General features: G+C 36.3%; 1 protein-coding gene across 1 annotated transcript in view; it reads left to right on the top strand.

The window, feature by feature from the left end:
- Cadm2_1 (uncharacterized) overlaps nucleotides 1–13,537 on the top strand; it is a 56,293-nt gene that overhangs the window by 31,741 nt on the left and 11,015 nt on the right. The window contains exons 2-4 of the mRNA XM_029039704.2: nucleotides 7,041–7,252; nucleotides 10,982–11,117; nucleotides 11,570–11,703. Coding sequence (XP_028895537.2) covers nucleotides 7,041–7,252; nucleotides 10,982–11,117; nucleotides 11,570–11,703 — 482 coding nt within the window. The remainder of the gene's footprint in view (nucleotides 1–7,040; nucleotides 7,253–10,981; nucleotides 11,118–11,569; nucleotides 11,704–13,537) is intronic.

Genomic DNA, 13,537 nt, shown 5'->3' with positions numbered 1-13,537 from the left:
CGCCTAGGCATAGTCCTTCGTCCGTCCATCGCGTGTTCGATTTTCTGCGGAATTCGCAAATTTGATTCGTGCATTGTATCCCACATATGCACGTTCCGGCGCACGTCATTTGTATCTCGCTTACTTATTGCAGCAAAAAGAAATCAAATAAATGTACTCACATCTACATATACAAGAGAGTCCGTTTTGATGCACTGTCAATGGCAATAAAAAAGTGCAGACCTCCTCTCTGCCTCTCATTTGCTCTGATGACTGCTATTTTCGCGCTGCTCTCAGCCGTTTTCATTTGTTTATCAACTTTTTTAATTTGTCTTATTTTATTTTTTAGCATATATATGTGCATTTGCATGAAGATCACCGCCACATTCGCATGGCAAACACTGTATCTTCGCCAATGTACATTTCGAGTGCAATTAACGAACTGCCTCTCGCTCTGCTCGTTGTGTTTGCTGTATTTTTAATAAACTTTTGTTGTTGTTGTTTGGATTTTTTATTTATATTTTGGTCATTGGTAATCCCGTTTTTATTTGGTTCCATTAGGGTGGTGAGCTAACCAATCTGAAGGCTGTCAGTGTGGCACACATCTTACAACCAGTAATTGACCATCTCCCCGGAGAGATGCTGTAAATTAAACGCGATGGAGGCTGAATGGGGTTGCACTGGTTCAAATGACAGTGGCATACGCTTGAATACAATAATATGTACTATCAGCGGTGTAATTAAAAAAAAACATTTCAACTGATTTTAAGTCTAAATTAATGAATTCGGATCGCTGAGATCACTCCTGTGGTTGTACAACACATTCTTCATTCATAAAGCAAAATCGATAATCGATATCAAATTTACATATCAACCGGCAATATCAATGTGGCTACTGCAAAAAATGATAAGCTCTTTCCTCTGTACATCCACCTTTGGTCACTATACAAAAATAAAAATTACCTTTAACAACTATTGCTGGATATCCCTTTGAAACCACGCTTATTACCCCCTTTATATAGCTTGATAAATAAACACAAAATTGTAAGATATAATTTAACAGTAATTTCCAGTCTGAGACAAGGCAGCCTTTTCATATTATTGAATTTATGTGCGACAAATGCTCCGTGTGTGTTACAGGGAGAAAAAAGTATTTAGAAAAAGTGAATTAACATAAAAAGTTGTGCATGTGTCAGACACCTTTAATAACGGCAACAACTGAGTGCACACCGAAAACGCCAGCAGTGACAAGCGGCAGGCTATAACAACGTAACATCATTAACCTCACACACACCAACACACCCGCAGGCACTAAAGGAGTTGTTTGGGCTGCTTGCATACTTTCAGGCGCTCACGCCACGCGACACGACACGACAAGGTCATGTAAAATGCATGAAGCCACAGACGAAGGTGATGTTAAGGCGCCAACAACAACAACAACTATGGCAACAGCGCCAACAAACAATCACAGGAGTCAAAGCCGAAAAAGTGGAACAACGCCTGCACGTGTACGAATGAATGCCAACAGAGAGAAGTCAACTGCTTAAATGCACATGCCAAAAGGCATTTACATAAATATGTGGGTGTATGAGCTGTATGAGCTGTATGAGTGTGTGTGTGTGCCATTGTAAGGGCACCGTTGTATGCCTGGCAGTGCACGGTGGAGGTTATTTCGTCTACTCATAAAGTGCCACTGTTACAGAATCGGTGATGCGCTGTCATCAAAAGTGTCAGACACACAGCAATCACCCACAGGCGCCCAAAGTGTACGAGTATGCACACGTAGCTATTTATATTCCATGCAAATATTATATGGCGACAAACGCTCAAAAGCAGGGAGAACGAGGCAACTTGGTAATAAAATGAAAAAGGCGTGAAAATTGCAAGCTTCGGTGGCAGCAGTGGCAGCGGCAGCGGCAGTCAGCATTAAAAGCTAAACATTTGAAGGCTAAATAGCTGGAGTGGCGCGAATGAAGAAAGGCGGAATACGAGCGAAACGGCAATAGAAATTCAGGCGACAGAAGTGGATAAGTGGCAACCTGCTTAGGCGACTAAGTGATTCTAGGCGTCGCTTGCAACTCGAGCTAAAGAAATGAGTGGAGCAGAAGTTTAAGCAGCGGATAACAGTCTACAAAGAGACGAAGCGGATAAGATAAAGATAAAAGCAATCTTAAGCATGCCGTACTCGCTTCATGCACAAAGTACTTTTTCCTTTTAAATTTGCAGCAGTTTCAGTAAGGCATTGTGTGCTGGCTGGCGAGTTGGAAATATTAAGTAGACAGTTGAGTGGTAAATTTAAGTAAACGAAGCGGTTAAACACCTTATGGATAATTGGGGCATGAAAATATTGCACTTGAAGCAAAGTGGTGTAAATATGTATAATAAGTAGTAAAAAAAATCTCTCATACACATTTATAAAACCTTCAGTTATCTCAACTAAAGAAAGTAGTTTATAAAAAAAAAAATTGACTTCAACGGCATAAATCATTCGGAATCCCCCTTTCGCTGGCTTTTTCGCGAGCTGTCAACGCGTAGCAAATAAAAATAAATGTGCATGTTGAAAGCGTCAACAAGAAAATCTGTCGACAAGAAGTACAAAACAAAGGAGATTAAATTAGCACACAAAGAACATGCGTGTTTGTATGCTTTCTTTTACGAGTGTGTGTGTGTGTGTGTGTGCTCTGTATATAGAGGGCATTAGCATAGCCATTAATTTATTCATATCTTTTTGTCTGGAAACTTTCGCGTCTGATCGACGTTAGTCAATGGCAGATTTGTCCTTGGCCCTGTGCGTAAAGAAATTCCTTAATATCAGTTAAGTAAACTAATTGGAATGTAGCGAAACTGACGCAACAATCCATGCCGTAGGCTTTCAGTCTCCTTTTTAAGACGTTTGGTATTTAAGAGCAATAATTTTTGGTTATGAAATTAGCTGATCCGGCGAACTTTTTACCAACCAAAAACGGAATGATTGAGACGATTCGATTTGACAATTATTGACGTTTATTTCTTTTTTAGATTGCTTATATTGCGATACTAAACATTTTTTTGGGCTTTTATATAACATTTTGAAAAAAAAACAGCTAATTTTAGAAAATTATGAATTTTAAATTTTTTAACGTCAAATTTAATTTCACTATCTTTTATATCTCATTTTTTTTCATTTATGAAAAATGTTACGAGTAGAAATCTTCTTTTGTAAAAAATCAGTTTATATGCTTTATGTATCAATATGCATGTTTTTTTTTAGGAAAATTCTATTATTAACTGAATTCTTGATTTTAAAAAGTAAGTTTACCAACTGAAGCTTGTACTATGTACTCTCAAAACAAAGACACAAAAAAACTGACAAATGAGCAGCACTCAAATTGAATAGTAAAGCAATGTAAATTGATTAAAAGTTTACGTTCAATCAGTTGTGGTTGCTCACGTTGAGCAGAAAAACAGATAAATATAAATACTTTAATATTTATGCGCATCACTCTCCACAATATTCAACCATTTCTCCTGCGCTGCACGAGTTGCCGTTGCATTCGCCATATTGGCGTTTCTTTGCTTTTGTTGGGCAATGAGTGATAATAGCGTAAATAAAATATAAATAAAAGTGCCGTTAAAATACTAAGCAAACGTTGATTGCTAAAGTTTTCACTAACACATGCCGAAATGCACTTACTCACACACACACACACACACACAGATGCGCCCATGTGGTGGTGGTGATGTGTTGCAAAAAGCCAACTAAAACTTGCGCACCGCCAACCATCTCTGGGTCAACCAAACAACAAGCACAGCTGTGCAATTGCATGTGTTTTATGTACACAGACATATATTTGTATTTGTATTTGCTGAACATGATGCACAAGCGCAATTGGCCACTAGCAAAGAGCTAACCAACTTGCTGCAAATAACAGCATACAAACAAAAGCAATTCAAGGAATACATAAAAGCCAGTGAACACACCACTGCACCATTCGCACAACAAACATTGTGAAAAGTGCAGACCAACAAAACCTGTGGCCTGACGAAGCGCAAAAAAGCAAGTAAATCTTATTACGAAGCACGAAAAAATGTGAGTTAGCAACACAACACATACATACAAGTTTAAATTTACAGAACCCGAAAAAGGTTGGTTCCAAACAAAAAAAAAATATAGTTGAAGGTTAGCGTTGGATAAGTTGGCCAATATATGTATATTATAAATATATGAATGATGTTAAATTTTGCTGGAGATGCATGTTTAAGGAAAAGGAAAAATTGAATATATATTAGGTCTACAACTTTGCTTCCGCCGTTTTTTTGTAAATTTAAGTTTTTTTTTGTATAAAAACGGTAACAAATGTCAATGAGCCTCAGCCGCACTTTTCTTGGAATAAAAAAAGAAAAGCAAAATTTCCCGCAAATGTCGAGAATTCGGCTCACAAAGTGACAGGATGCAAGCAGATCTCTACAAAATTTTGTTGGGTTAATGTTGACACAAATGTCCAAGATCGATATAAAACGATTTAATCGATTTAATCGACCAGTGCTTAACCCCAGAGACATTCCCGCAAATGTCGAGAATTCGGCACAAAAAGTGACATTTTCTGTTGAGAATAAGTTTGGGATGCAAGCAGATCTCTACAAAATTTCGTTGGGTTAATGTTGACACAAATGTCCAAGATCGATATAAAAAAAAAAATCGATTTAATCGATCAGTGCTTGACCCTAGAGACATCTATTGGAAAACAGCAGAAGCAAAGTTGTAGACCTAATATTTGCTGGAATCGTTAGTCAAGTGTAATCTAAATTGATCGTGAGTTTTTCGTGACGTCTGTAAGAGCTTTTCCACAATGTTCCATTGAATCAAACTTGAAATTTTATTGCTGCTTCTTACTGATGTTATTTACAATAGTATTGAGAGTGAAATTTATAATTTTCAATTTCAAGTTTTGTGTTAATCAAAGTTTTTATTACTGTATATATGTTATGTAGTATCACTGAAGTGCTACCATTTCACACCCACTGTCAAATAAAATTTTTTTTGAGTTATGTAGAATTTGGTGACTAGTAAAATAGCATCACAGGTGTAACTAACGAATACAAAGCTCGAAGCTGTGAAAAAGTTTTGCTTTGTGAAAAAATTTCATTACGATTTGAATATAAAAAATAACGAAACTAACTGAGCTTTGATTTCACATTTCAAAAATATTGCACACACCATACCAGAAAACCAATTTATTGGTACAAAATGTTCATGTAAAAGCTAGCAAATAATGATTACATACCTTTCGCTCTCCTCCTCGAACGCGTTTGCACATGCATTTTGCTGAAACGTAAAACTTTATACATTTTATTCTATTTTATTCTCTTTCATGCGGGTCAGCCCACGCATACGAAGCACCGCACACACACACACGCACTTGATAATATTATGAAAATTCAAAAACATTCACATTGGTTGTTAGTGGTTTTGTCAAATGGAAACTACAGCGCTTTGTGTATGTTTAAGAATTAAATCTGAGTTTCTGTGTCGTAAATGTCGAGCGACATGGTTGCGTGCAGAAGACTATACTCCAAAAAAGTTGCAGACAATATCAATAGTGCCCAGCATTTACAGTATGGTTGCTGTCTCATAGCGTCCGTTTTTTCTGTATTTTTGTTTTTGTATTTGTATTTGCTAAGTTGACCCTCACCTGTTGTACCGTATCAATTTATAATCGCATACAACATTCATTATTCGTTAAAAGTTTTGGTTTTTCGTGGTTTCCGTTACAATTTCAAACACAATTTTTCGTTTTCATTTTGTTGGTTTGTCGTAATTGTAGTGTAGTAAATTGTAACTGCGGTTTGGTAGTTGTGTGCGATACTAATTCACGTGTACACATGCAAAGTTGTGAAATAAATCGTTTAAGTTGCGGAAAGGAAGTATGTATGTATGTATATATATGATATCCAAATGTTTCAAATGTTCTACCTATCCTTCTAACTTAAAAAATATTTGTAAAAAGCAAAAAAAAATATATATTATAAAAATGTGAAAAAGAGTTTGAATTCAAGCTCAGAACAGCGTGTTCTGTTCAGTTCATGTTCGCAAAAGGTCAAACACTTCAAGATTTTCCATGCGAACTCAATAATTCCAGCCGAAAATTGTACGCTTTTACACCTTTCACTCCAAATCTTTTTCGGTGCAGTTTGTTTTTGTATTCACTTCTATGCGCAAAACTTTTTCCATCAGCTGATCTACCAACAAATTCTCGCATGTATGCACTCTGGCCATGATAGCTGACATTTGAAAGTCTCAAACCTCCAAACCTCCGCATCTCCAGACCAAAGCCATGCATGTACAGAGTCCACCGCTGTCACGCGCATACTTCAGCAACACCGGTGGCCCAACCATGCATGCACTCTCCGCTCTCCATGCGTCTTTGCTGTGGTCTGCAGACCGCAATGGGTGGTCAAAACTTCGACATAGCAATCAACTCGTAATTTCTGATCAAAGCCAAAGTGGGATAAGAAACAGGACGTTTTCATAAATTCATACATAATTACGTGTAGCGCGTGAGAGTGTGTGTGTGCGTCAAACATTGTGGAGCGGCGGTAACTTTTCTATGTTCCCGCAGCAAAACGTTTGCGCATAGAAATTTTTAAGTAGAACATTTATTGCTCACTTCCAATGTTGCAGCAGCACTCCAGTGAAGCGGTGTATGCATTACTTTCCCCCCGTTGCTGAGACTGTCGTGCGAATTTAAAACAAATTTCGTTTATGGCATTTATGCTGTTGCCACCCCTGTCACCGTTGGCAAATATCTTAAGTGAGGAAAAGTAAAACTATTCTGTACCGTTACCTTTTTATGTCCGCTGCAGTGGCCAGCAGGCGTGGCACTTGAGGTTTTTCGCTCAGTATTAAGCAATTTTCATAAAAAAAGGAATATAAAATAAAAGAGTGTATGAGAAATCCCACATACACAAATGTAAGTATGTATGGATGCTCGTTTTAATACTTTCGGTGGTAACATTTTTTACCCATTCACTTTGCCGACATTCACTCATACTCACTCGCACTTTTTATTTGGTTTTTGCAGATTTCATTGCTGGACTCAAGGATGTTTCGGTTACAATACCACAAGCGGTGAAACGCGGCAGCAATGCACTGCTCACATGCAATTACGATATGGAAAATGATACTTTATATTCCGTTAAATGGTATAAGGGACGTCGAGAGTTTTATCGCTATACACCAAAGGAAAATCCGGCAATGAAAGTTTTTCCCATGGCCGCCGGAATCAACGTTGAGGTATGTAAAGGGTGATTTTTTAAGAGCTTGATAACTTTAAAAAAAAAAAAAACGCATAAAATTTGCAAAATCTCATCGGTTCTTTATTTGAAACGTTAGATTGGTTCATGACATTTACTTTTTGAAGATAATTTCATTTAAATGTTGACCGCGGCTGCGTCTTAGGTGGTCCATTCGGAAAGTCCAATTTTGGGCAACTTTTTCGAGCATTTCGGCCGGAATAGCCCGAATTTCTTCGGAAATGTTGTCTTCCAAAGCTGGAATAGTTGCTGGCTTATTTCTGTAGACTTTAGACTTGACGTAGCCCTACAAAAAATAGTCTAAAGGCGTTAAATCGCATGATCTTGGTGGCCAACTTACGGGTCCATTTCTTGAGATGAATTGTTCTCCGAAGTTTTCCCTCAAAATGGCCATAGAATCGCGAGCTGTGTGGCATGTAGCGCCATCTTGTTGAAACCACATGTCAACCAAGTTCAGTTCTTCCATTTTTGGCAACAAAAAGTTTGTTAGCATCGAACGATAGCGATCGCCATTCACCGTAACGTTGCGTCCAACAGCATCTTTGAAAAAATACGGTCCAATGATTCCACCAGCGTACAAACCACACCAAACAGTGCATTTTTCGGGATGCATGGGCAGTTCTTGAACGGCTTCTGGTTGCTCTTCACCCCAAATGCGGCAATTTTGCTTATTTACGTAGCCATTCAACCAGAAATGAGCCTCATCGCTGAACAAAATTTGTCGATAAACACATTTCGAACCGAACACTGATTTTGGTAATAAAATTCAATGATTTGCAAGCGTTGCTCGTTAGTAAGTCTATTCATGATGAAATGTCAAAGCATACTGAGCATCTTTCTCTTTGACACCATGTCTGAAATCCCACGTGATCTGTCAAATACTAATGCATGAAAATCCTAACCTCAAAAAAATCACCCGTTATAAGTACATGAAAATATACAAAATAATTAATAACTCTGTGTATACTCATATTATAATGATGCGGGCTTGCCTGCATATATGTACGAACACATATATATTGTAGAACAGTGTCAATAGAAGTTGCAATTGTTGCTCATAAAATATGTGCTCACCTTCATGTGGTGTGAAGTATGTATGTATGAGCATTTACAGAGATATCAATTTTTCTCCGATTATGCATATACATATATTTTTTTGTTATATACAAGTAAATACTTATCTCCTTCACATGTGTAAAAACGTTTGCACTTATTGTTCAGATGTACAAGAAATATTTAAATATTGAATTCAATCACAAAAATACTCCATTTTTATTAATTTATAAATAGATAATAATGAAATATTGAAAGTATTAACATTTCATACTTTGCTTATTTTCAACAAAACATCAAAAACTTAAGCGTTTAACTGACACTTGAAACGTTTAAATGAATTCAATTTAATTGGAAATTGTCTCAATAGTTGCTGTTCTTTTCCAATTTTTGCTTTCTGTCAGCTTAAATTGTACAAAGCAGCAAATTAGAAAGCACGAATTGTTCAACATAAATCAATACAAATTCTATCTAATAGCTTAGTCAGTCAGTCAACAAAACGAAAATTTAGTTTCGCAAATAAAAGAAATAACTTTTCGATTGTTCATTTGTACAACAACAACAACATTTTTAAATTCTTAAAGAGGCAATATCAAGTGGAATTTTAATTATACTAAGGCGTGGTAATATGATATCGCCTGCTCACAGTTGGTTGCATGCGTGATGATTAATTAATGGGTTCAATTATCTCATTACGAGCGCTTATTTCAATAACGGTGCATATACACATACACACACACACTTTAATTGTTTTGTAGATGACAGTCTAGCAGCTTAAGTTGTAAATGTGCCCTTGAATGCATTTGTATACATACCGTTGCAAATGCGTGTCATACTCATTGTGAGCTTGTTCGAAAGTAGCCACGCATGCACATCTCATTTGATTACCTATGAACGCCTCATTAAGTTTACAGTTTATTGGAATAATAGCGATTGTACTTACTCTTGCACACATACACACACACACAAGTAAACGTTTACCATGCATTTTTACAAGAACATTACAAACACAGTGACAGAATAAAGGGTCATATTCGAATGCATCCGAACCGGATTTATTTCAGATATGTTAATGAATAAAAAATTAAAATAATTTTACAAAACAAACTTCGAAAAAGTTAAGGGTAGTTTTTTTTAAAATAAATCTAAATATTATTAATAATTAAGTTTTATTTTTTATTAAGATATTCCAAATGTTGGAAATTACACTAAAATATTATATGAATATGTACGGAAATTGATATATCCTCTATATCAAAGGGATAAACTGACATATATTCTTTATACTAGAAGTCGGTTTGTTATTAGTAATTTTTTTTAACAATAATTTCACCGATTATTCATTCATGTAGTGATCTGAGCATTTTTACGATTTTCTAAATTTTCTCTACCCTTTCACGGTTTTATACCACACATGACTTGAATGCCTTTCATATAAGAAATGTTTTGTTCGGCTATAATATAATATTACTAACATTCGATAAACTCAATTCTTATGAAAATAATGAAAAATTATAAAGTTATCAATGCAGTGCCTTACATACTGTGCATGCTTTTGTATTTGCCTGTGAAAGTTGTCTGAAACCATTCTTTATTGTGAATTTTAAGCTTTTCCAATGCCATGCATTGTTATTAATTATATCATTTGTGGCAACAATTGCTTTAAATATAATATGCACATATTAATATTTCCCCCCCATAAAGAATAATTGAGGCTTTTTTCTCGTTTTCATTAATTTGTTGTATTATTTTGTTCATTTCCACAAAAATCATATTTAATGTTGCGGAAATCAAGAAGAATATTAAAAGTACACGAACAATGCGTTATTAAAATAAAAATGAAAATAATTTTTAAATATACAAATGCACTGTGAATAAAAGTAGTGTAAAGTAAATGCAGACTTTAATAAATTTTTATGACTGCACAACACCAATACTTACGCATATGATTTTCATATGACGCTCAGCAAACAGAATTTTATTTTATATTCTTTAACTGAAAGCTAAGCTCTGCAGTATTAACTAAAGCAATATACTCTTGCTTTGTGATTCACTATTGTAATTTATTGCTTACATAAATCTCAAAGGCAGTACAAATATTATCAAAATATTGTATGTATAACAGAGAGCCTGAAAAAGTGTATGCGTTCCTTTAATTATGAGTTAATTCATTTCAATAATTAATTTTCCATAGCTAAAACCTAATTTGTTTTTGTGCAGTAAAAAGCAAGAACGAATATACAAAAAACACAAAATTGTTTCATATTCCCAAAAGGTGTTATTAACTTCCGCTATTTATTTCCTTTCAACGCACACCAAAAGCTGGTTAATTAAATTTCGCAACACACACAAATGTTGCAAATGTTGATATGAATATATATGTATGAGTGTGTGCTGAAAATTTGTTTATAGAAAAAAGGTCTAAAGCAGTCGCCCACACACACGCACATCGAACGAAATGTAGGAAAAGTAAATTACTGCGCTACATTTGCCATAATAAAAAATTCAAATCGCATTTAGCGAAATTTCCGCTACACGAATTTTTTCACATACTTGTTGTAGTTTTTTTTGTCGAACATTCAATTATAATTAATTTCATAAATGTTTTTTCTCCACTCTTTTACTTTCACATGCATTTATAACGGAACTGCAACAGCGTAATCTCTCCAATCAAAGTCATGTCGTGCTGTTGGCGGTGCCGCTCAACATATCCGGCAAGTTTACATGCGAGATTTCCGTGGAGGCGCCAACCTTTCAAACCGCCATGGTCTCTGGTGAACTGGAAGTTGTGGGTGAGTACAACACACAAACACACTTAGATACATACACACACAATCACGCTTAATGCTATTTAGCGCCAATGAGTGAAACTATGCTGGCGCTTAGATAAAAAAGAATCGCAAATCGGCTTAAATGTTTGAAATTCCGCAAAGGCGCTAATTCAACTGCTTGCTCTTTCACCCAAGTGCCGCGTGTAAGGCAAATTAATTAGAAACTTCGCGTATATTTAGCACGTTTTTTGCGCCGTTTTTTGCCCCTTCAACGGTGGCAAATTCCATGTTCAACACTTCTAATTGATGACTTTTCAATTCAATGGCTGAACTGAAAACTAGCGAACATTTTGATAAAATCATCGTTTTTTTTCTCTGCGCCGAGTGCACAATTTTTTACTAAATTAAAAACGATTTTTTCTCTCTCTTTATGCTCTCCGTTTCCGTTCGACGTCGTCGTTGCCGCATCACAGAGTTACCGGAAGAGCAGGCCATTGTTACGGGCATCCAGCCACGTTATCGTATCGGCGATTTGGTTGATGGCAATTGCTCAATTAAGTACTCCAAGCCGGCTGCTAATTTGACATGGACTATTAATGGTATTGTGGTAAGTTGCGGGGCTTATTATGGGGCTCTAACAATGACCTCTTACGAGTATATTGCTTTAAATTCTTTACTGGCCGTCATGGGCTCTTAATTTTTTATGTTTCCCTTTTGGTTTGGCTTTCCTTTATTTCTATTTTCGGTTTTTAACATTTTCGGTTACTTGCGAATTCAATTTCCAATTGCTATGCATTAGTGCAAAGTGGTTTCATTCGCTGCCAAAGAGCATGGACAGCATGGGATGCATGGCAAACAGCAGAGGGTTAATGGTGATTTAAAAATTGATGGCTTTGGCGTATAGAAGTTGCCAATAAAATTCTTAACTAAATATAAAACTAAAAATTTGAGTAAAGCATTTACAGTTCGCCGATTTCCATCGATATGGTTTCCCCGGCCAATTAAGGCCACTCATTAGCGCTTGTTAAGAGAAAATAAAACTGAAAAAATGTATATGAGAGTGAAGAGATAAAAAACTGTAATACAACTTTGTCTACTATTTAAACGCGAAAACACATATATATTATATATATATTATATATATTTCCCAATTTTAAATCTTATGACAGGCAAATATTATAGCTAAGACAATCGTGTGACTGGCACTCCAACAATCGTCTCATACAACGTCTAATACAATATTTTCCGAGCAATTTTTGCCAACGTACCAAACTTAAACTACAATGCAGTTAAACTCGGTGTTGGAGAAAAGGTATATATATTTATTCAAGTATGTACATTTGTACATCTACATGGAGGTTGAAAAAGCATATCATTGTTGGATATTTACAAAAAAGAAATCTCCGATGCCCTGTCTGAGGGCAACAATAACCAAATCATTGCCATTAGACACTGACCCAACAAAATATGTAAGCAAAATTGTTGGGCTTCTCATTGTAAGCGATTGTTTCACACGCCACACAGTCGCTGTGCATTTTTCTAGCGTACAATTTCTAAAGGAAAAGTCGTCGGCAAAAAACACAACCTGCGCACTCCACATCCTCACTATGGCGTAGTGTAGGCGCAAAAAAGCACACGCGTGGGAAAATCCGAAAATATGACTAAGCACCGCAACGCCAAAATGAAAAATCGCACTAAATGTTTTGTTGGCATGCCGAAGGTGAAAAAAGTGCGCAAAATAAAAGCCGTGCACAATTTGGTTGGGCGAAACGGCGGCAAAAAATTGTGGGCAAAACCGCATTGGCCGCACAAGTGAATATGTATGCAAACACCTGCGTGCGGGGAGTTGGACCGGCAGGCTTCTGAGCGTGTTGAAGGGCAGGTGGCTGTGTGCTCAGGAAAACAGACGAGCAGATGCCCGCAGAACGAACAATTTCATTTATTACCAACGTTTAAGGTTGAGCTGAGTCGCCGAGAAGGATTGGTTGGAGAGTGTGTGCGCTATCGATGGAGGTGGACAATGAATATTCATGTTTTTTGTGTGCGCACTTTTGCTTTGGCTCTTAGATTACTTCATAAGTTTGTGGCATACGCGTACCTCGATTTCGTCCGATTTCGGTATATACAACGTGCAACACTAGCATCGTCCAAAAAGTGAATTGCTTGGGGTTTTTCTGCGTTATGTGCAGGCTTTGCTGACTCTTTTTCTTCTCTAACAGTGGTTATTTAAAACGCATTCCTTTCACATTTGCGTTGCTTTGAGCAGCGTCAAACAATTGAGTTGGTTTTTAAATCCAGAGCATGGCAACTTTGTGTACTTTTCTAAAGAAAAGTGAAGTTTAAGGGGGGAAATCCTTCTAAAAGTCTAAAAATCGGTAATTTGTTTAATATTATTAAAGGTTATAAAAAACTTTTATTGTTTTATAAACACAATTCTATTA

This window comes from Zeugodacus cucurbitae, chromosome 3, assembly GCF_028554725.1.
Source record: "Zeugodacus cucurbitae isolate PBARC_wt_2022May chromosome 3, idZeuCucr1.2, whole genome shotgun sequence".
In the NCBI taxonomy this organism is placed as follows: domain Eukaryota; kingdom Metazoa; phylum Arthropoda; class Insecta; order Diptera; family Tephritidae; genus Zeugodacus; species Zeugodacus cucurbitae.
This window is presented reverse-complemented; position numbering and strand designations above follow the sequence as displayed.